This window comes from Salvelinus alpinus, chromosome 38 (assembly GCF_045679555.1).
Source record: "Salvelinus alpinus chromosome 38, SLU_Salpinus.1, whole genome shotgun sequence".
NCBI lineage: Eukaryota > Metazoa > Chordata > Actinopteri > Salmoniformes > Salmonidae > Salvelinus > Salvelinus alpinus.
The window spans coordinates 11,402,649-11,426,932 of record NC_092123.1 but is presented as its reverse complement, the minus strand read 5'-3'; the positions used below and the strand labels follow the sequence as shown (position 1 = coordinate 11,426,932).

Here is a 24,284-nt window from a genome sequence, read left to right as displayed (position 1 = left end):
CTTACATATGTGACATGCAAATGCTGAGCCAAAGGAGTGTATTTTTTTTATATTGTTTTTTAAGGGAGTCTAGTCTTACGTGGGAATAGCATGTGCCATGTGTTGGATTTATGGCAGTAACAGAGCCTTTGGTGGTCCTTTGTTACTCCTTCCACGGTCCACGTCTGACATCTGCTGGACTACTATGTCACTACAACTATTCCCTCTCCTCGAGCTGTTGCGCTTAAGGTGGCCCGTCACAATTCTCCCCTCGAAATTGTAAGTTAAATTCATATGACGGGCTCCAACTAATGCGTTAAAAATTGATTATAAATGTTTCCCTCATATGCTCTACTTGCCAGGCAGGCCATACTCATAACAGACTCACAGTTCACTAAGAGGCTGAGACCACCGTGTATGGCACTTTATCCATCTTATCTCTTGATCTTTATCTCTTGGCTATTGGTGTTCCTGCACTGTACCTGTGACGTCTCGTGTTGTTCCCGTACGGTATGTACCACTTCTCTGTCCTGTTAAGACTAAGATGTACATGTAAGTAGACTTACCATACATAGAAACCGTTGGGTTTAGTATTTTATTTGTGTGTCGTGTATCAATATTCAAACGTGATATATAATACTTAGCAAATATTTACTCGGTCACTGGGAGGGGGCGAGTAATCCGTCGATAATTCGTTTGGAAAGGTTCCAGAGTACTGGATTTACACAAGTGATGCGGTTTGCACCATATGTTTGAGAAGAGGAGCTGGGATGACGAGCGCGGGGAGGGGAGGGGGTGTCCGTCCAAGGAGAGGGGCCCTGGCCTCGGAGGGTTGAGTGGAGAAGGAGATGCGTCGAAGGGACTATTCCACCTTAAGAACCCACCGGCCCCTCTGCGCTCCCTCTCCCCGAAGAGCTACGGAAACCCACCAGGCCGACACCGCGCACAGCTCGCTTGGCACTGAGGTTATGCAAACGACTCCTCGCTCCCCGTATCGAGCCCCGTTGCGATGGTTGCCATGTCTGACCTGCTATCCCCACATCTCCAGTTTCACAGACACCACAACACTGCCACAGATAAACCACTGCCACCTTACATTCAACGTTTGGGTATAGCTTATAGGCTATATGAGCACAGCGTAAAAGTAGCAGGGGCGAAAAGTATGTGAGTTTTTTTGTGTAAATGATGAGAACGTTTAGGGGGAGGACGGTGGTATGGGGAGAGGAGTGAGGGCTATAGTCCCGCCTACAAGCAGAGCAGGGGAAAAAATGGTTCTGGGCCAAACGCGTCCCACTCCACATTGATTGATTATTATGGCACGTCTCTATGTCTGCGTTTTGTTGCGCACGAGATTTCGTCTCTAAAAGATCAAAGGGGCTTCAGGAAGGGGTAGTCCCGAGTAGGGGGATATATAGGGAGCCGGGATCTGTCCGTCTTTAAGGCAAAATCAGAGCAGAAACTAGACGGCACAGTAGAAAAAAACCTGCGCCCGAAGTCACATAGAAACTCAAACAGCTGTTGAGTATTCAAGAGAGGGCTGAAAGAAACACCAACGTTCCGAAGAGTTGGAATTTATCTACTGCTGAGCTTTTTTCGACCAAGAGAATATAAGAAGACTCGAACTTGAAGCAACAAGATATGAAGTTTGAGCTGTAGACTATTTTGAATGGGTTTTGCACTGGATTTGTTTCTGTTTTAGTTTTTTTACACTTACACAATTTCTGGAGGTGTTTTAGTTCTTGGACTGATATTATTTTGTTATTAGTGGAGTCTTTTACGGATTTTACTTGCTTCCGCCAGACACTTCAATATAATTGTATCTTTCAGTTTGAAGGGTTTGACACGGAATATGATGTGGTTCGTTTGCGTCTCGTTCAGTTTGATTACCGCTCTGTGCGTGAGCGCGGCGCACGGCACATGGGAGGAAAGTACAGTTGTACCGGTCAGACTCGACCCGGTTCGGCCGGAGAGGGAAGCCGAGCAGGGCCGGACCCTTTCGGTAGAGGAGAGAGAGAAGGAGTCGGAGATGCGGGTATACCGGTTGGACGTATTTGGCAAACGGGTGGTCTTGGAGCTAGAGCCGGACCAGACCTTCCTGGCACCTGGGTTTGTGTTCCATGTGGTGGGGAGCCCGGAGTTGCAGGCGCAGCGGGAATCTGACAGCAGCGCAGCCGAGACTCGGTGCTTCTTCTCAGGCACGGTGAACGGGGAGGAGGACTCCGCAGCTGCGCTCAACCTGTGCCACGGACTACGGGGCGGCTTCTACCTCCAAGGTGAAGAGTACTTCATCTATCCCAATAATTCGACTGATGCACAGCCTATTGATGGGGACCTCCACCTCATTCGCCGGAGAGGTCGGGAATCTTTTGCAGAGGAGAGCAGCTCAAAGTGTGGGGTCAACGAGGACGAGGACAGGTTGCCAGAGAATCAGGAGACAAAAGTAAACCATGGAACCACTAACCCCGACCACCCAGGTACGCATTAACACTTATAAAACCTTTGACTTGGGTCCATTTAGGAATATGCTGACTTTACATCATATTCATAGGCCTACGTCTTTTAGTAAGAAGAAACAATAAGCCAAGCTGTTCCAGATAGTCACTTAGTTGTGTTGTGTGTCTACGTCATGTATGGCAAACGAAAAGGACTCTGGCCCAATTCCTGTACCAGCCGTGTCCTGGGGCTTCAATTCCTGAAACGGGCAGAGTTTAGCTGGAGGATTTGTCTATCCAAACTACCTCATCTTCTGTCTTGGAGTGATACGTAAAATACCACTTTTACGCAAACATCTGAGCCTCTAATAATTACACACAGCGAAGGCTATATATTTAAATGTTGAGGTAAGGGTGGATAAGTCGATACTTTGACCGGTGCACAGCTAGGGTTAACGGGGAATGGGCTCAGCTTTGACAGTATACGCAGGCAAGGGGAGAAGGGGGAGGGTAAGGCTCAGAGGAAGTGAGCGGGGAGTGACGGAGGGAGGGAGGTACGGGCCGGGGACGGGGGCTGGTGGAAACTAGTCTCGCCGCCTCCTGGTACTGCACGTTGCAGGTCAGCACTGTCAGAAATTTTCCCCGATTTTTTTTCTTCTCCCCATCTCACACATAATTTCCGCCCAGTGAAGGTAAATTTGGGAATGTAGTCCTTAGGAAGAGACGCCCATACAGAGAAAACGATTTCACGTGAAATTTCACAGGTGAACTCATGTAAAAACGTGTTTTTGGAAAACTAAAACATGTAATAATCACATGTGAAATGCATGTGGATTTTCAGTAAGGGGCTGCTGAGTCACCCAATGAGAGCCGCTGGAGCTGTTCCAGACACATCTGGAGAGGTCGATCTGCTCAGTGCTCAGGCGCTCTTCATCTGCCCTAGAAAATACAACTTTGTAGCCTACAATCCATGATGGCCTGTAGTATCACTTGTTACAACTCAAATAAAATCACTTGTGACTACTCAGATATTCGCCATAAGCAATTTGACATTTCATCTTCAAGTCTCTCATCTCTCATCAGACTGTTTACAGACTAACAGTTCATCAATTTAAACCAGAGAAACCAGGCTCTCACAAGAGAACTGTCTTAAAAGTCTGATTCTAGGCCAGTTTGTCTCACCTCTCTCGATTCTTCTCTCTTTCCATCCAGCCCACCACCAGCGGTCCAAGCGCTTCGTGTCCACGCCTCGCTTCGTGGAGATCATGATCGTGGCCGATCAGTCCATGGCCGAGTTCCACGGTGCCGGACTCAAGCCCTACCTGCTCACCATCATGGCGGTGGCATCGCGCCTCTACCGCCACCCCACCATCCACAACTCCATCAGCCTAGCCGTGGTCAAGCTCCTGGTGGTCTACGAGGAGGAGAGCGGCCCCCAGGTGTCGTCAAACGCTGCCCTGACCCTCCGCAACTTCTGCCAGTGGCAGCGGCAGCACAACCCGCCCAGCGACCGCCACCCAGAGCACTACGACACGGCCGTGCTCTTCACCCGAACGGTATGTTGCGTTTGCATTTTAACACTGTTTTCACAATGTGTTTACACCGATGTCTACTGTGGTAACAGGCAACACCTTCACAACTACTTGGTTGCTTTCCAAATGGCACCCATTTCACTATATAGTTCACTACTTTTGATTTGAAACAGGGTTCTGCTTTATGATATGGGTTATGTGTCTGTGTGTGTATGTGGGAAAGGCAGTGAGTTTGACAGATGTGTTTTGTCCCTTCTCACCCCCTATAGGACCTGTGCGGCGCCCACTCCTGTGACACGCTAGGCATGGCGGATGTGGGCACGGTGTGCGACCCGGAGAGGAGCTGCTCCATCATCGAGGACGACGGGCTGCAGGCGGCATTCACCGTGGCACACGAACTCGGTAAGATGCCACCCTGATGCCAAGCTGACACATATGCACCATACATTCACATCTCTGTCACTGGCCACACACAGTACACATCTCGTTTCTCAGTCCCAAACCAACCCCTTGTCTCCCCTCTCTCCATTCCTCCCTCTCTTTTGTGCCTTAGGCCACGTGTTCAACATGCCCCACGATGATTCTAAGCAGTGTGCCAGCGTCAACGGTGACCATTGGGGCTCGCACATGATGGCATCCACCCTGTCCAACCTGGACCAACTCCAGCCCTGGTCGCCTTGCTCCGCCCTCATGGTCACCTCCTTCATGGACAATGGACACGGCCAGTGCCTATTGGACAAGCCCCACAAGTCCCAGCCGCTGCCTGCCACGCTACCCGGAACCGTGTACGACGCCGACCGCCAATGTCGCCTGACTTTCGGGGAGGAGTCACAGCACTGTCCCGACCTGAGTACCACATGTGTGGCGCTCTGGTGCACAGTGACCACAACCAATGGACTGCTGGTCTGTCAGACCAAGAACTTCCCGTGGGCTGATGGGACACGGTGTGGCCATGACAGCTTCTGCCTGGCGGGACATTGTCTGAGCAAGACGGAGGCCGCTCGTCACCAGGTGGGTGTTAACACTGTTATAACTCGGCCCTATGACAAAGTCTTAAAGTCAATGGGAGTGATGGAATTGGTCCATTGGGGGGAAAGGAAGTGTAATGCAGCTTTGGGATTGGCTAGTTTTAGATACATTGGATTAGGTCCAATGTTATGTATTTTTTTAGATATCAGACTAGCTATAAGAGTGTTGAAATGTTATAGGACCCTCAAACTCAAATCTGGACCTTGAAGCCAGTTCCACTGCATTTTTTCATTGTTACCTTGTTATCAGAGACTGATTTTGACCAAGGACACCAGGTGTGTGCAATTAATTATAAGGTAGAACAGAAAACCAGCAGGCTCTGGAATTCATAGGGTAAGAGTTGAGTACCCCTGTTATAGGGGCTAAAGTGTGTGTGACTATTAGCTTTTTAGCTATAGGACTACCTATAGGACTATTGAAGTGTTATATGGGCTAGTGTGTGTGACTATGAATGACGATGATGTCCCCTCCTGTTGCAGACTCCAGTCAACGGTGCCTGGGGAGTATGGGGACCATGGGGAGACTGTTCCCGTACCTGCGACGGAGGGGTGCAGTTCTCCTTCAGGGACTGTGATAGCCCTCTGCCCAAAAACGGGGGCAAGTACTGCGAGGGCAAGAGGATCCAATATCGCTCATGTAACACAGAAATCTGCCCTGATAGCAACGGTAAGCGCCTCTGCTAGCCACACCTATTACATACTTAGTTCATGCTTATTACATAGCTAATACAGTAATTACTCTTATTACACACACATATTCATATATTTATACTTTCAAATTATACAACCTTATTTAGGCACATAGGCCACTGACTTGCATATTGTACCCATACTTATACTTTTTACACGTTCGAGAATAGCCATATTTGAATATCACAGCCTACTGTAAAGTAAACCTAAGGCTCAAGCTAAACTAACAGTGAATATCACACCTCTCTCTCTCTCTCTCTCTCTCTCTCTCTCTCTCTTCATCCCTCTTTTTCTATAGGTGTGTCGTTCCGCGAGGAGCAGTGTCTGGCCCACAACGATATTTCGTCACAGGTGTCGTTCGGTTCGGGAGAGGGCGTGGAGTGGGTTCCCAAATATGCCGGCGTCTCGCCCAAAGACCGCTGCAAGCTGGTGTGCCGGGCCAAGGGCACGGGCTACTTCTTCATTCTGAAACCCAAGGTAAGTGAGGTCACACCACAGATACTTTTGCAAAAATGTAGACAAACACTATCTATGCTAGCTAGACTAGCTAACACTGCCTAGGCTAACTAGGCTAATACTGTCTAGGCTAACACAGTCTCTAGGCTAACTAGGCTAAGCTAACACTGTCTAGGCAAACTAGGCTAACACTGTCTCTAGGCTAACTAGACTAAGCTAATGCTGTCTAGGCAAACTAGGCTAACACTGTCTAGGCTAACTAGGCTAACATTTGTTTCTCTCCAACCGTAAGGTGGCTGACGGTACTCCCTGCAGCCCGGACTCCACCTCAGTGTGTGTGCAGGGTCAGTGTGTGAAGGCGGGCTGTGACCGAATCATCGGCTCCAGCCGTCGCTTCGACAAGTGCGGCGTGTGCGGAGGCAACGGCTCAACCTGCAAGAAAGTGTCGGGTGCCCTGGAGCGTGCCAGGTGAGAACAATGACCTATGACCTCAAAACAGCCATCTTTGACTAGAAATTACTGTTTTCTAGTTGAACCCATTTACTAACTTTTACTACAGTCTGTAGAATCCTATTTTTCTCTAATTAATCTATCTCTATCACTCTAAACCTCTTAGCCCTGCCATCTCTTTTTAACCCAGTCTCTTACTCTTACAATTAACTTAACTCTTACACTTATGCATAACTTTTTACCATTGGCTATGTTTGACCCTTGTGTTTTTCTGTCCCTCAGGCCTGGTTACCAGAACGTCGTGACCATCCCCGCTGGCGCCACTCACCTGGACGTGAAGCAACGTGCCCCCGGTGGTGGTCGCCATGACAACAGCTACCTGGCAGTGTTGCGCCAGGACGGCACCTACCTCCTGAACGGCGACTACAAGCTGATGACTCTCGAAACAGACATCGCCCTCAAGGGGGCGTTGCTGCGATACAGCGGTAGCTCCGCCTCCCTGGAGCGTCTACGCAGCTTCTCGCCCCTCCCCGAGGCCCTGACCATCCAGGTATTGTCTGTAGGCGACTCGCCCCGTCCCCGTGTCAAATACAGCTACTTTGCCCCGAGGCCCGCTTTGGCATCACCTAGTGGTGGAACGGTGGCACGCCGCCAGTCCATCAATGCCATCCGGGAGCTGGGGGACGCTGAGTGGACCCTGCGGGAGTGGGGCCCATGCTCGCAGAGCTGTGGGGTCGGTACTCAACAGAGGGAGGTGCTGTGTCTGGATCCCCAGGGGCGGCCATCGCGGGAGTGCCCGGAGGAGCTGCGCCCGTTGGCTTCACGCCCCTGCGCCCCACAACCCTGTCCTTCATGGTTCCTGGGGGAGTGGTCGGCGTGCTCCAAGAGCTGTGGCCGTGGGTTCCGCAAGCGCCCGCTACGCTGCGTGGGACACAACGGGCGTACGCTTGCCCACGAGAGCTGCGACCCCAAAGACAGGCCTCGACCACTGCTGGACTTGTGCAACCAGAGCGCCTGCTAAGACTGTCGGGACTCACCTCATTGTTACGTCCCTGAAGGACAGCTCATGAAAGAAAGAAAGAAAGAATGAATGAAAAAGACTAAAACAACCATATCGTCATGAACTTTGCGCCTGATAACACATTGACCTATCATGAGAATGTTTACATCCCAAGCAGAGTGCTTTCGTGGGTGTTTTCGGGGGGTCCAATGTGGCCGACTGATTGACTGACACTGCAGAGCCAACAACCTCTCTCTCAACTCCCTCCAGCTTCTTTGAGGGTAGACTTTAGTATTGTTTGGGTCTGCTTCGTGGCACTGCCACCCCTAGAACACCACACAGACTTGGTGCAGCTGCTCACTGGGCTGGCATGGGGGCACAATGCAGGCACACTGTGACCTTCTCCCTCCCTCTACCCCCCACCCATGTCAGTGGAGCTGAGATGGAGGAAGAGTTTAAGTGGACACTTCTCTTTCGAAAAAGCATGCTGCTTTAGGTGCCAATGACATGCTTGTGTTGGTGTGTGTGTGTGTGTGTGTGTGTGTGTGTGTGTGTGTGTGTGTGTGTGTGTGTGTGTGTGTGTGTGTGTGTGTGTGTGTGTGTGTGTGTGTGTGTGTGTGTGTGTGTGTGTGTGTGTGTGTGTGTGTGTGTGTGTGTGTGTGTGTGTGTGTGTGTGTGTGTGTGTGTGTGTGTGTGTGTGTGTGTGGGGGGGGGGGGCTGTCTGTCCTAGCTGGACTGGACAGACATCTTGGAGGGACTATATATGCCAGATGTATCACTGTACAGAATTGGCTACCTTGGGGTGAGGATGTATGTATATGTGTTAGAAACAAATGAATGGTCTCACTGCCACACATTCCACTCCCTGTATCGGTTGGAGGCACTTCCTGTTTCAAAGGGTGCGGAGCAAAAGACAAACCCGAATTGTCCCTCCTAATCCATACGACTTTGTATGCAACCAAACTAACTCAATACAGTTCATTTCAATCAACTTCGGTCATTCCTGAATAAGTTGATATGTGCTGCTAACATTCCAGTAGAATCTCCCAATAGACTCATTCCAATAGACGTATTATTCAATATGCATCCTGGACTGAACAAAACCAATTTCAAAGCCATATCACTCGGCCCCGTCCTAGACCAAAGAGGTGTGTGAGCAAGCGAACGCGCGTGTGTGTGGCTTCTCTCCTGCTACTACTTCATAAGTAAGTCTCTCCTGCCTTCCGAGAAGGTTTTTTTTTAATGATGACGTTTTGTACAGAATATCCAAACATAATTTATTTTTGTTAAATATAATCTTGTTGCTTTTTATTATTATTATTGTTGTATTTTTATTTGTTATTATATTGAAATAACAGAAGGATGTAGAGTATATAGAGTATTTATACAGTATTATATATATGGTCCTAGGTTTATGAATAAAGTATCACGTTGATCTATATACTGTTGTCACGAGTGTGGTGTGTCTTGGTATTCTGACGCATCCCTACACACACACACAGCTCAATAGATTCGACTCTATACACACACCTCAATCTATTCCACTCTATGCACGTGCACACACACTCAAACACCGCACAAACGTACTCACAAACATGGCCCTCGTCAGCAAATATATGGTGGGATTTGTGTAATAAACATAATCCCCTTCTATACTCATATGTCTGATCATGTCTTCCTTATGGATAATGTGTAATAAACATATTTTCCACTGGGTGGCAGTGTTTCAGTGGCCCCTCCTGACTTCCTCTGGGTCTCAGGATAGGAATACTGATCTCAAATCAGTACCCCCTGTCCATGTAATCTTATGCATTATGATCTCAGCACTCCTATACAGGCTCTGATGTATAATCAGTTTAGCCTTTTAGTCAATAATGAATTAATAGATAACATAGACAGCAGGAACCTGATCCTAGATCAGTACACTTATTCTGAGAAGCTTTATGAATACGGCCCTGATGTAGGAATTGCAAAAAAAATTGTCCATAATGAATAAGATTATATAGACAGCAGAGAGCAGATCCTAGATCAGCACTCCTACTTTGAGACGCTTTGTGATTGCGGGCCAAGACTCAAAGGAAGTCATTACGCTGTAATTATGGGAGAAGAAGACTCCAACATCACTGTAATTTCGGTAACACCATAATGGTCTCATCTCAAATGGCACCCTATTCCCTATATAGTGCACTACTCTTGACTGACCAGGGCCCATGTGGCTCTGGTCAATAGTAGTGCACCATAAAGGGACTAGGGTGCCATTTGGGACGCACATAATGTGGCAGCAGATTCTGTAAACAGGTTTGCAGAACAGAAAAATAATGTCCTGAATCTCTATTCCCTCTAAGTTTAGCTTATGTTGACTGTAAGAAAGAAAGAGCCAAAGAAGGGAAAGGAAAAGGGAAGCCCAAACCATTAAAGCTCAATGCTAACTTGTCCACATTACAGTGATACATGTTTCAACCACTGAAAAGACAGACTTACAATTTATTTAAAGAGCATACTACAACAGAGTCTCTGTATAGGACTATATATATTAAATGCTGTGCTCTTCCCATAAGCACTGTGGAGTTGCCACCAGGTAGCCTACCACAGTTGTGTTGCTGTTGTTGCCAATGGAAAATGCTTCTTTCCTTGGGAACTGGGACTTTATAGAATACAATTACACTATTGTTGTACTTCTGTTCAGTTTTCCCATCTCTGCCTGCCGGTGCAAAACAAAAGGCAAAAACTCCCACCAACAACACCCAATTAATTAACTGCCTAAAACCCCTGACATCTGTGAGCAATTATGAATGGGTGGCATTTCTGTAAAAGGTCACGGTTCCCTATGAAGTTAAATATGATCCAACAGAATAGTAACGTGGGAGTTGAAGATGGCACTTCCTGCAATAAAGCTGTCATAAGAATGACAAGATGCCACTCTGAGGTGTAGGGTGAAGTTGCCCCTAGACTACGGTCATGGGTCAGTTTTGCATTTCCCCCTCTAACGGTTAAGGTTATGATTGGGGATGGGGAAGCTGATCCTAGATCTGCACCTAGAGGAAACTTCAACTTGAACTAATGCAGTACATTTTAGAATTAATCTATCTATATATCCAAGCTCCTCTTTCATGCATCATGGCAAAGCCAAACAGGCGATTCACGCTTATTCCGTCTTTATTAGCATTATAATATATATTCATAATAAAGAGATACTGGACTGTTCTCACCTAAAACAATTCGTATTTTATGCAGAATGAGTGGCCCTATATGAAGGCATAACCATGTTTGACTGTCACACAAGGTAAATAGGCCTAGGTTGATTAAAGATTGTGTTTGAGATGGGGGTCATTCAATCCTACACTCTTGAGCAACCCATTTAGCCTACATTTTACAAGATGAAGAAGTTTACTTATAAATTATATCAAACAAACTTCGTGCTCCTTGAACATTTAAAGTAGAGGTTCGTGGATGTTTTGTAGGACATGTTGAGAGGGGCAGGGTGGATATTGTTTGGTTTCTGACTAGGGTCGTTGGTAAACAATGTTTTTTTTAAAGCAAATTTCCTCTCAAAATGATCGTGAGGTGTACACGACATAGACCTATATATATCTTTTTCATTTTCAATGTGGTCGTGATGGTTGGGGCGGCGGAGAGATGCGAATGTTATTGAGGTACTTCCATCCCTTTTCCCACCCAGTCAACAGAGTAATTTGAGAAAATAGTTGCTGCGGGGGAGGGGAAGCGCTAGGACCCACTCCAGGGGAAAATGGAACAGAAGAAAACAGCGAGGAAAGAGTGAAGGAAAACACTTTTAGAGATACGAACACATGGAAGAAGAAACGAACGAGACGTTTCATTCTGACTGGAGCATTTTTATGACTGGAGCAAAGATCCATTCATGTGCGTTCATGGCTCTCTTCGATGGAACTTTTTAGAGAACTCAATTGAAATGCGCATATTAGCGATGTTTCGGCGAGCGACTATATCCCATAGTCTTCTTTGTAGGCGCATATCGATGGAAAACGCGGACGTTATCGTTTGAGAATAACTGTGAGCAACATTTAGAACAAGTAGGCCTGTGCTATCAGTCGATATGGAAAGAACAGAGGCAGCGGGGTGGAAATTCCTACGGGACTCTCTCCTACTTTGTCTTTTTACCGGTAAGAGTTCGTTCATTTGTCCCTGGTTCTCTACAATGCTTTATCGCCTTCAACGTGCGCAAATGTTTTATTATCAGCAAAAGTGTTCCTTTAATAATGGTTGACTTTTTTTATTAGGCTAATTGTGAGTGTGAACTCATCAACCCAATGCATGGATGGTTTCACAACGTAAACGAACGGTAGCTATATCGCAAAAATACGTGCTTTAAAGTAGCAGCCGATCATTAACTTAGACATACTACCGTTAATTTACTCAATGGTAAGAGTCCCTGGGTAAATAGAACTACTGTAGCTTACTGTATGTATCGCCACTTCTACAAAGACAAAGGCTCAATTGAGTTTTAATCTCGTAAATGTAACCCAACAATTTGCATAACACTTTACATCAAAACTCTGAAGCGATATACATAGAAGAAAAAAGTGTGTGCGAGCGTCTGTGTGTGTGTGTGTGTGGGGGGGGGGGTACAAGCTTTGCTCGGCGCTAGTCGCAGAACTATACTGCCATTGTCCCCAGCGTAAAAAGCGACAGGGCGTGGAGGTAAGGAGCTAGACCTCAAGGGACCACCCATATAGACTCCCATCGTTGGATGACATGCACATCAAAGTAGTTGCACTCCACACTTCACAGTGAGAAATATGGATGCAGCCCAAATGGCGCCCTATTCCCTACACAGTGCACTACTTTTGACCAGAGCCCTATGGTCAAGGCTACTATAATAGGCCCACACAGCCTTTTCAGGGATGGAAAATACAATCTGCCATCAGTTTGGAGGGATGCGTTGAAAATACACCAGCTTTTGAACAAAGTGAGAATAAAGCTGGAATGAAGATGAAAATCCTTGAACACACACACACACACACCAGTAATTTGTGGCAGTATGCTTGAAGGTTGAGAAACAGAAGGGCTGTGTCTGGGTTAAATTATGGGGGGGTTGAGGAGGGCAAACACTGAGATATAGGACACACAACCTTTAGACAGACCGTGTGCGTTCAAATACTCTATAAATAATAATCAAATACAAAACCACAAGTAGTGTTTTCAAATGTCCTTTATTTCAAGTGCTTTCTCATTTTGAGACCACTCTCCCTAAGCCACCCCCTTCATTTCAAGTTGTCACGTATCCATGTGTCTCCACTGAAGGACTCTCACCACCAGGGGCCGATTCACAAAACATTACTTAACGAAAAAACGTAAGAAATTTCTTCTTAAGAAGGTTTTGTTAATCCGGCCCTCCAGATCCTCAGAGTGCCTGTAACCTTCAGTGCTTCGTCTTTGTCGTGCTCACATACACACACAGGTTTACACATTTTTAGATTACATTGAAGTCATTTAGCAGATGCTCTTATTTAGCAGATGCCCTCACTAGCTTTAAGCACCAGCTGTCAGAGCAGCTCACATATTACTGCACCTGTACTTAGCCCATCTATAATTTAGCCCAAACAACTACCTCTTTCCCTATTGTATTTATTTATTTATTTATTTTGCTCCTTTGCACCTCATTATTTCTATCTCTACTTTGCACATTCTTCCACTGCAAATCAACCATTCCAGTGTTTTACTTGCTACGGTATATTGTATTTACTTCGCCACCATGGCCTTTTTTTTGCCTTCACCTCCCTTATCTCACCTCACTTGCTCACATTGTATATATACTTATTTTCCTACTGTATTATTGACTGTATGTTTGTTTCCCTCCATGTGTAACTCTGTGTTGTTGTATGTGTCGAACTGCTTTGCTTTATCTTGGCCAGGTCACAACTGTAAATGAGAACTTGTTCTCAACTTGCCTACCTGGTTAAATAAAGGTTAAATAAAATAAATACATCTTAAGATACTGTAGCTAGGAGAGACAACACATCACAATCGTGCCAGGTACAGTATCCCTCAACAAACTATTTATCAGAATAGTCAGTTCAAGTCAGAAAAGAGAAGTGCCTTTTTTTTTACACTCGCACACACACACACTCCCCACCCAACCAAGGCTAACAGGGTATACAAAGGGAAGATCTTTGGTGAGAGAGAGGTATCGGCAGGTTCAGACTAGTGCAGAGAGAAAGAACACAGAGGTGAAGTTAGTGAATAGTGCAGTTGACTAAAAAGTATACGCTTTCACATAAAGAAAATATTTTCTGACAATTCTTGGATGATCTCCATTCACATAGCCCTGTTGTCACACAACTCATCTTGTTGTTATCAACCCTTCACCCTTTTTGATGTGCCGTGTTTGTGTGCTTGTCGGTTTATGCTTAGGTCCCCCTCTACAGGATGAACACCCTTTAAGGCTGAATGAAGCCTTCATAAACCCTCTATAAGGACTATATATTTCCACTTATCAAATATCTTAGTTCTTGTTTTTTGAGTTTAAGTGCAATTACTCTAGTTTAAAAAAACTCTTAAGTTAAAGCCTTGATCTTAGTGACATTTCCGTGTTTAGAAAAGGTTCAACTAAGCAAAAGACAAAGTGTTAAGTGTATCTGCCGTAGCTACTCTCCATTGTGTTTTTAACCTTTTGTAATATGAAAACAGCATTGTGATTTTGGCCTTTTAAAGGGTTTTGGAAATCTTGATTCCAAAGAGCACATCCTACCTTTCTCTCAGTATATTAGATGCAGGGTGTGTGTGAGTGTGTGCATGTGTCCGTAGTAGAGGTAGGTGTGTGTGTGTGTGTATGCGTCTCCATATAATGTATTGCATCTCTCCTGCAGGTCACAGTGAGGCCCAGTGTGATGGCTGTGTGGAGTACTGCTGTGAAGGCTCTCCCCCTTTCTGCTGCTCCTACTACGCCTTTATGGGAGATGTCCTCTCGTAAGTACACACACATATGCTCACACACAATGTCACCTTCTATACATACACACATACTCAGTCACCCTCAGTCTACAAACACACACTCACCGACTACACACACACACACACAATCACTTCTCTACCACTTTACTACCTGCCCTTTCCACATGCAGTGTATGACCCCTCTGAGAGATTTGACCTCCGTCATTTGGCTCAAGACAGCTGGCCTCTCGCTTTCTCAGTCCCCCTCACCAGTCCACCTATGGAGTATAACACATGCTACCTGCTACAGTCCACCAACGAAGAGAATAATGATATTAAAGTGTTGTGTAAGCATGGAACATTAATTAATGCCACAGTTAAAATTCCCAAATTCACAGTTTTTACACCATAAAGTTGATACCATAAAGTTGATAAAGTTGATGTGGGGGATTCACAGAAAAGTGCTATTGAATAGGCCCATTGAATGTGGACTCGTTTTATCTAGCCATATAATGTAGCTCTTTCAAGGCCATGGTTGTCACAAGGTAATCGGGAGGAATAATGGCTCCTTGTTTCAGGAGAGATATCTCATCTCATTCTACCGCTTCTCCACAGCCTTTTAAATGGATTTTGACCACATACACACGTACATGTACACACACACACACACACACACACACACACACACACACACACACACACACACACACACACACACACACACACACACACACACACACACACACACACACACACACACACAGGTCTGAGTCATATAATCAGATGTTTGAGCAGATCTCCATGGTTGCACCACAGACATGTTTGGTCATTCATCTTAAAATAGCTAGGTGAGACAACAACATATCACAATATTACTGCACCGCTGCTTGGATTCCACCTGGCGATCCGTTCACCGTTTGCCCTGGCCTGTCTCCCCCTGTCTGTTATGCCCCCCCCCCTCTCCCGAGCTTCTGCTCGCCTCCAGCACACAGGCGCTGTTGGGGCGAGTGACTCTGAACTTACAATGGGTAGCCCCAAGTCGTTATATATTAGATTTTTTTCTTGTGCATTTTGCTATGCCGTGCCTTGATTGTGTTACTGTTGATGATATCTGGAAATGTGCATGTACACCCTGGCCCATCTACTGTTGCTAGCCACAATTCTGACTTGTGCTCTGATGTCTGCATCACTGATTTCTGTTCTCTTAAAAGCCTGGGTTTTCTGCACGTTAACACTAGAAGCTTATTACCTAAAATGGATCAATTGAACGTGTGGGTTCACAGCTCCAATCCAGATGTGTTGGTCATTACTGAGACGTGTTTAAGGAAGAGTGTTTTGAATACTGATGTTAACCTTTCTGGTTATAACCTTTTTCGGCAAGACAGATCTTCCAAAGGTGGGGGAGTGGAAATCTTTACCAACGATCACCTTCAGTGCTCGGTTGTCTCCACCAAGTCTGTCCCCCAAAAATTTGATTTGCTGGTTTTAAGTATTAAACTTTCAAATAGCTCTTTGTTGACTGTTGCTGGGTGCTATCGTCCTCCATCAGCACCGGCCTGTACCCTACCTGCCCTAAGCTCTCTCCAGGCCCCTTACACTAAGTCTGAATTTGTCCTGCTAGGTGACCTAAAGCCATGGGACTCAGATTATTACCAATCCCACAAGGTATGACTCCAAACACCCAGAAAAGGCTACTCTTCTTGATGTTATCCTCACAAATAATCCTGATAGGTATCAGTCTGGTATTTTCTGTAATGACCTTAGTGATCACTGTTTTACAGCCTGTGTTCGTAATGGCTGCTTAGTGAAGCGACCTGTCCTGATTTGTTATGGACGCTTGCTAAAAAACTTTAATGAGCAAGCCTTCCTTTATGAACTGGCCTCTGTAAAATGGTATAGAATCAGCGAGATCCCCTCTGTCGAAGACGCTTGGACCTTCTTTTTTTAATCTTTTCAGTGGTATTGTTAACAAACACGCCCCCATAAATAAAATGAGAATTGAAAACAGGTTCGACCGTGATCTTGCAGAGTTACTCCACCTCAAGAATTGCATTTGGCGAAAGGCTCGGCACACGCATAGTCAGGCTGACTGGCTCTCATTCAGGCAAATGAGAAATACATGCACTCAGGCTATCCGGAAGGCCAAAGTGAGTTACTTTAAGGGGCAGTTCTCTCTCTGTGGGTCTAACCCCAAAAAGTTCTGGAAAACGGTTAAAGACCTGGAGAATAAACCCTCCTCCTCACAGCTGCCCATGTCCCTTAAAGTTGATGGTGTGGTTGTTACTGACAAGAAGCACATGGCTGAGCTCTTTAATCACCACTTCATTAAGTCAGGATTCCTACTTGCCCATCCAACATTTCCTCATCTCCCACCCCTTCTAATGCGACTATCCCCGATGCGTCTCCCTCTTTTTCCACTGCCCCACTACAAAGTTTCTCCCTTCAGGCAGTCACTGAGTCCGAGGTGCTAGAAGAGCTCCTGAAACTTGACCCCAAAAAAACATCTTCGTCGGATGGTTTAAACCCTTTCTTCTTTAAGGTTGCTGCCCCTATCATCGCCAAGCCTATCTCCGACCTTTTTAAGCTGTCTGTACTTTCTGGGGAGGTTCCCATTGCTTGGAAGGCAGCCACGGTTCGTCCTTTATTTAATGGGGGAGATCAAGCTGATCCTAACTGTTATAGGCCTATTTCTATTTTGCCCTGTTTATCAAAAGTGTTGGAAAAACTTGTCAATAATCAACTGACTGGCTTTCTTGATGTCTATAGTATTCTCTCTGGTATGCAATATTAAAGCTGCTCAGGTTATGGATGTGTCACTGCAACCTTAAAGGTCTTCAATGATGTCACCATTGCCCTTGATTCTAAGCAATGTTGTGCTGCTATTTTTATTGATTTGGCCAAAGCTTTTGATACAGTAGACCATTCCATTCTTGTGGGCCGGCTAAGGAGTATTGGTGTCTCTGAGGGGTCTTTGGCTTGGTTTGCTAACTACCTCTCTCTAAGAGTGCAGTGTATAAAGTCAGACAATCTGCTGTCTCAGCCACTGCCTGTCACCAAGGGAGTACCCCAAGGCTCATTCCTAGGCCCCACGCTCTTCTCAATTTACATCAACAACATAGCTCAGGCAGTAGGAAGCTCTCTCATCCATTTATATGCAGGTGATACAGTCTTATACTCAGCTGGCCCCTCCCTGGATTTTGCTTTCTTAGTGTCCAACAAGCTTTCTCTACCCTTAACCCTGTTCTGAACACCTCCAAACAAAGGTCAAGTGGTTTTGTAAGAAGAATGTCCCTCTCCCCACAGGTGTGATGAGGGTTTAGAACTTGAGGTAGTTGTTTTTTATATTTTTTATCCTAGCCCCCATCCCCGCAGGAGGTCTTTTGCCTTTTGGTAAGCCGTCATTGTAAATAAGAATTTACAATGACTTGCCTAGTTAAATATAGGTTAAATAAAATAAAAAAGCACGTTTTCCCTCAACAAATTATTTTTCAACAAAATAGCCTTTTTGGGGGAGGCGGTGGCCGTGGGATTTTTTTAAAGATACTCTTTAAAGAGGTAGGGAGGTGAATTGAAATTCCATGCAGAATTGATTTGTGAGAAGATTAATTGGATGAGATGACTTACCAGCAGCCACGAACTAGAATGAAAAGGGGAGCATTCAGTCTAAGTGACAAACGTGTTTGCGTGTGTGCATGCATGTGTGTGTGTGTGCGTTTTCCAGAGGCACGGCGATCTCGGGCATCGTGTTTGGTGTGGTGTTTCTGATGGGAGCGCTGGCGGCCTTCTTCCTGTGTGTGTGCATGTGTGTGAAGAACGGGCGACGGGCCCAGGTGGACGTGTTCAACACCTCCTACATCAACACTGTGTCCCAGGGCTACCCAGGTAAGACTGATCTAGGATCAGGTCCCCCCTGTCCATATAATCTTATTCATTATGATCTAAAATGCTAAACTGATCCTAGGTCAGCTCTCAGGGTCCATATCGTTTAAAGTTGTATTAGTCAAATGCACAAGTACAGTGAAATGCTTAAAGGTCCAATGCAGCCATTTTTATCTCAATATCAAATCATTTCCAGGTAACAACTAAGTACCTTACTGTGTTCCATTCAAATGGCGAAAAGGAAACAAAATGAGCTTCTTAGCAAAGAGCAATTTCTTAAGCAAGAATTTTGCTAGGGACTGTCTGGAATTGGTCTGGGTGGGGAGAGGAAAACTGAAAACGGTCTGTTATTGTCAGAGAGATTTGGAACTCTCTTTCTTATTGGTCTTTTAACTACACTGAACAAAAATATAAACACAACATGTAAAGTGTTGGTCCCATGTTTCTTGAGCTGAAATAAAAGATCCCAGAAATGTTACTCTAAATGGGCATTATCATCATTTTCACATTTTCACAGTATTATTCCATATATATAAAACACAAGAAAATAACATTTGACTGCCCTGGTCCTTTAACCCCTTACACTTGTGAAAATTGGCCGATATGGATAGAGACAAATGTATATATATTTTTAAGAATAACTATAAAAAGCATATACATGAGCATGGTAGCAATTGAAAGAGAACACTTTGGAGATTATGGGGAAATTATCAGACCAGAGGTGAGGCCAAAACAGTTCACCTTACACGAGACTGATTCCAAACATTACACTGTTGATTTTATGTGCATCTTACATTTACTTTACTTTCATTGCAGTGGCGTGGAAACGACATTGATTCAATCAGTGTGTGCCCCGTCGTCAGCTAAGTTATAAAATACGATCTTACGGTGTCAGGCTTTCAAAAGGCACAGACAAACAGATTGTAATTTCGATGCACATAGAATGGAGTCATTTGTCCATTCAAGTGCATGTTTAAATAACATTAAAAAGGAACATTGTGCGCTTGTATGCACGTACACATGCATACACACACTTGCATTGAAACTTGCATTGAAACACACGTGTACACACACGGGACACGCACATACACAAATGTAAATAGTGCCACACATGCACACAAACGCATACAGTTGGCCTTGCTGTCATGATTTCTGTTGTCCTTGATGTCTTTTGTTTTTGCGTTGTTGTTTTCTGTTGTTGTTTTCCTTTGGTTTTGTATTTTTTCTCTTTTGTTCTTTTTGTTGGTTGTTGGCGCGTGGGTCGGTCGGTCGGTGGTGGTTTTGGTCGGGTTGGAGGGGGATGGTGGCGGGTAGGGAGTAGGGGGAGGTTTTTCGAGGGGGGCTTGTGGGGGGTTTCTTGGATGGTTGAGGGGAAGCTCTCGAGGGGAACTGTGGGGGGATCTTGGAAGGTTGGAGGCCTGCCGCCTGGAAGCTTGGGCCGGTGGCCGAGAGGTCGCAGGTTCGGGTCCCCGATTTGAATGAGTGGGGATCTGAGTGCCAAGAGTGTGCAAAGCTGTCATCAAGGCAAAGAGTGGCTCCTTTGAAGAATCTAAAATATATTTTGATTTATTTAACACTGTTTTGGTTACTACATGGTTCCATATGTGTTATTTCATAGTTTTGATGCCTTCACTATTGTTCTACAATGTAGAAAATAGTAAAAATAAAATAAAATAAAAACTTGAATGAGTAGATGTGTCCACCAAACTTTTGACTGGTACTCTACAGTCAGTGCATACAGTCCTTGGTGGAGGTGGGCAGCTATTGTCTATCTGTATAGAAGTCTCATTGCTTGGAAGTTTCATAAGCTGTCTCGGAGCCTGTTCGTACGAGACCTGATACTCTGGTACCGCCTGCCAGACGTAAGAAGAGAGAACAGGGATGGCTGGAGTCTTTGGTATTTTTCAGGCCTTCCTCAGACACTGCTTGGTGTGTATGTCCTAATCTTATTCATTATGGTCTAAAACGGCAAACTGATCCTAGCTCAGCACTCCTACTCTGAGACTCTTTATGAATACAGGCCTTAACCACTGCTCCTCCACTAACCGGCTGAACATAAAATTACCCGGCCTCCAATTTACCCATTTCCCTGCAGTGCAATGATTCCACCAATAGAGGACATTGCTCCTCCACCAATGACCAACACATACTGAAGTCTAGAACGTTTCTACCAGTGGAGGCTGCTGAGGGGAGAACGGCTCACAATAATGGCTGGAATGGTATCGAACATGTGGTTTCCATTGGTTGGTACCATTCCATTGACTCCAGTGGAGTCTGGTGGGAGGAGCTATAGGAGGACGTGCTCATTGTAATAGCTTGAATGGAATCAATGGAACGGAGTCAAACGTGGTTTCCATATGTTTATTTTGTGTTTTTTATATGTGTTTGATATGAGCCAGTCCTCCTATAGCTGCTCCCAACAGCATCCTCTGATTGACTCCATTCCAGCTATTACTATGAGCCGTCATCTCCTCAGCAATCTCCACTGGTTTCTACAGCCCCATCAAAACAGATACAATGACATAGCAGGGTCTGTTGTACTTGTATGTTGTATGTGTGTAGTATGTGTGTATTGGTACTACTACTGGTACTACTGATAACAAACATGCACTTTTCTCTCTCTGTGTCTGTCGGTCTCTCTCTCTTTCTCCAGGACCCCCACCTCCCTACACCTATGACTATGAGATGTACCCTTCGGCCATGCGCCCCCCTCCCTACACCCCCACCCCACCTAGGACAGACAGCTACTCCCCTCCCCCTCCGTATCCGGGCTGTAATCGCAAATGACTTGAAGACAAAATGGAGAATCCTGACCAGGCTACTTGCCTTTCTGAAGGAGCACATCATGGATTAAGCTTATGAAGTGTATTAGCAGGGAAAGATGAGACTGTACGCATATCCTTTCGAACCTCTGGATCACTTAAAATGACTGCATGTGGACTGGACCACTTTGAACTTTTCTTGTGGGTGTGATTGGGTCAATTAAACTGATTGGTGTTTTGTGTGTGTGTGTGGGGGGGAGGGTTGAAAACCTCTGAATCACTTAAAATGACTGTGTGGACTGATCCACTTTTGACCATTTGATGTGGGGGTGGGGGTCAATCCAACTGATCTGCTTTTCGGGGGTGAAAACCACTAGTAGTATTTGACTCATATTCTATGTCAATGAATATGAGTGAGGGGACAAAGTACGTAACTTTATTTGAAGATGTGGATCTTTGTTGTACCATTTCTCTGGTAGAGATGTCTGTTAGCTGGCTTTCCTTCAGGCCAGTGCTCTTCCCTATCTTATTTCTACAAGGCAAAGGAGAGAAAACTGTAGCCTAGTCCTAGATATGTTTGTGCTGTATTGCCAATTCCTTTATGTGGCAATGACCTGAGGACATGGCGAGACAGCACAAACAAATCTGGGACCAGGCAAGGAAAACTGTGTAAAACTATGAATTGTACCGTAGAAACAGGATGGTAAACATACGGCTCCAGGGTGAAGTTTCCCCTAGGTACAGATCTAGTATCAGCTTCCCCTTCCCCCAATCCCAACCTTAACTATTAGTGGAGATACTACAAAACTGACCCAAGATCTAAAATCTAAATCAAACTTTATTTGTCACATGCGCTGAATACAACAGGTGTAGACCTTACTGTGAAATGCTTACTCACAAGCCCTTAACCAACAATGCAGTTCAAGAAAGAAAAAAATATTTACCAAATAAACTAATGTAAAAATTTTTTTTTGAGTAACACAATAATATAACAATAATGAGGCTATATATAGGGGGTACCGGTACCGAGTCAATGTGTGGGGGTACAGGTTAGTTGAGATAATTTGTACATGTAGGTAGGGGTAAAGTGACTATGCATAGATAATAAAAAGCGAGTAGCAGCAGTGTAAAAACAAATTGGGGGGTGTCAATGTGAATAGTCTGGGTGGCCATTTGCTTAATTGTTCTGCAGTCTTATGGCTTGGGGGTACAAGCTGTTAAGAAGCCTTTTGGTCCTGACTAGGTGCTCTGGTACCGTGACTGGAGTCTTTGACAATTTTTGGGGCTTTCCTCTGACACCGCCTAGTATATAGGTCCTGGGTGGCAGGAAACTTGGCCCCAGTGATGTACTGGGCCGTACGCACTACCCTCCGTAGCGCCTTACGGTCAGATGCCGAGCGGCTGCCAAAGCAGGCGTTGATGCAACCGGTCAGGATGCTCTTGATGGTGCAGCTGTAGAACTTTTTGAGGATCTGAGGACCATTGCCAAATCTTTTCAGTGTCCTGAGGGGGAAAAGGTGTTGTCGTGCCCTCTTCACGACTGTCTTGGTGTATCTGGACCATGATAATTCGTTGGTGATGTGGACACCAAGGAACTTGAAACTCTCGCCCCGCTTCACTACAGCCCGTCGATGTTAATGGGGGCCTGTTCCACCCGCTTTTTCCTGTAGTCCACGATCAGCTCCTTTCTTGCTCACATTGAGGGAGAGGTTATTGTTAGAGAGGTTATTGTTATTGTCCTGGCACCGCACTGCCAGGTCTCTGACCTCCTCCTATAGGCTGTCTCATCATTGTCGGTAATCAGGCATACCACTGTTGTGTCATCGGCAAACTTAATGATGGTGTTGGAGTCGTGTTTGACCACGCAGTCATGGGTGAACAGGGAGTACAGGAGGGGATTAAATACACACCCCTGAGGGGCCTCAGCGTGGCAGACGTGTTGTTGCCTACCCTTACTACCTGGGGGCGGCCCATCAGGAAGTCCAGGATTCAGTTGCAGAGGGAGGTGTTTAGTCCCAGGGTCCTTGGCTTGGTGATGAGGTTTGTGGGCACTATGGTGTTGAACGTGCCTCGAAGCGAGCATAAAAAGCATTTAGCTCGTCTGGTACGCTCGTGTCACTGGGCAGCTCGCGGCTAGGTTTCCCTTTGTAGTCCGTAATAGTTCTCAAGCCCTGCCACATCCGACGAACATCAAAGCCGGTGTAGTAGGATTCAATCTTAATCCTGTATTGACACTTTGCCTGTTTGATGGTTCGTCTGAGGGCGTAGCGGGATTTCTTATAAGCGTCCGGATTAGTGTCCCGCTCTAGCCTTTAGCTCGATGCGGATGTTGCCTGTAATCCATTACTTCTGGTTGGGATATGTACGTATGGTCACAGTGGGGACGACGTCATTGATGCACTTATTTATGAATCCGATGACTGAGGTGGTATACTCCTCAATGCCATTGGATGAATCCCAGAACATATTCCAGTCTGTCATCTGACCACTTCTGTATTGAGCGGGTCACTGGTACTTCCTGCCTTAGTTTTTGCTTGTAAGCAGGAACCAGGAGGATAAAATGGTCAGATTTGTCAAATGGAGGGCGAGGGAGAGTTTTGTATGTGTCTCTGTGTGTGGAGTAAAGGTGGTCTAGAGTTTTTTTTCACTCTTGTTGCACATTTGACATGCTGGTAGACATTAAGTAAAACGGATTTAAGTTTGCCTGCATTAAAGTCCCCAGCCACTGGGCGCACCGCTTCTAGATAAGCATTTTCTTGTTTGCTTATGGCCTTATACTGCTCATTGAGTGCAGTCTTAGTGCCAGCATCGGTTTGTGGTGGTAAATAGACAGCTACGAATAATATAAATGAGAACTCTCTTGGTAGATAGTGTTGTCTAGAGTAGAGGTCGACCGATTATGATTATTCAACGCCGATACCGATTATTGGAGGACCAAAAAAAGCCGATGCCAACTAATTATTACAAATAAAATATTTGTAATAATGACAATTACAACAATACTGAATGAACACTTATTTTAACTTAATATAATACATCAATAAAATCAATTTAGCCTCAAATAAATAATGAAACATGTTCAATTTGGTTTAAATAATGCAAAAACAAAGTGTTGGAGAAGAAAGTAAAAGTGCAATATGTGCCATGTAAAAAAGCTAACGTTT

General features: G+C 45.3%; 2 protein-coding genes across 2 annotated transcripts; both read left to right on the top strand.

Moving 5' to 3' along the window:
- The first annotated feature begins 840 nt into the window (after positions 1 to 840).
- On the top strand, positions 841 to 9,008 carry adamts1 (ADAM metallopeptidase with thrombospondin type 1 motif, 1). Its single transcript, XM_071387126.1, has 8 exons — positions 841 to 2,453; positions 3,624 to 3,967; positions 4,213 to 4,345; positions 4,497 to 4,954; positions 5,452 to 5,638; positions 5,960 to 6,138; positions 6,410 to 6,585; positions 6,850 to 9,008. The coding sequence occupies exons 1-8, from the start codon at positions 1,829 to 1,831 to the stop codon at positions 7,586 to 7,588; spliced, it is 2,841 nt and encodes a 946-aa protein (XP_071243227.1). The 5' UTR covers positions 841 to 1,828; the 3' UTR covers positions 7,589 to 9,008.
- Positions 9,009 to 11,180: 2,172 nt separating this feature from the next.
- Positions 11,181 to 22,087, top strand: cyyr1 (cysteine/tyrosine-rich 1). The gene is made up of 4 exons (XM_071387387.1): positions 11,181 to 11,709; positions 14,416 to 14,515; positions 18,201 to 18,361; positions 21,012 to 22,087. Exons 1-4 carry the CDS (start codon positions 11,643 to 11,645, stop codon positions 21,143 to 21,145), a joined length of 462 nt encoding a protein of 153 aa, XP_071243488.1. The 5' UTR covers positions 11,181 to 11,642; the 3' UTR covers positions 21,146 to 22,087.
- The last annotated feature ends 2,197 nt before the right edge of the window (positions 22,088 to 24,284 follow it).

Coding starts and splice junctions, on each gene's coding strand:
- adamts1 (XM_071387126.1), top strand. CDS start 1,829: ATGATGTGGTTCGTTTGCGTCTCGTTCAGTTTGATTACCGCTCTGTGC. Junction 2,454..3,623: donor CACTAACCCCGACCACCCAG/GTACGCATTAAC, acceptor CTTTCCATCCAG/CCCACCACCAGCGGTCCAAG. Junction 5,639..5,959: donor AATCTGCCCTGATAGCAACG/GTAAGCGCCTCT, acceptor CTTTTTCTATAG/GTGTGTCGTTCCGCGAGGAG.
- cyyr1 (XM_071387387.1), top strand. CDS start 11,643: ATGGAAAGAACAGAGGCAGCGGGGTGGAAATTCCTACGGGACTCTCTC. Junction 11,710..14,415: donor CCTACTTTGTCTTTTTACCG/GTAAGAGTTCGT, acceptor TCTCTCCTGCAG/GTCACAGTGAGGCCCAGTGT. Junction 14,516..18,200: donor TTTATGGGAGATGTCCTCTC/GTAAGTACACAC, acceptor TGCGTTTTCCAG/AGGCACGGCGATCTCGGGCA.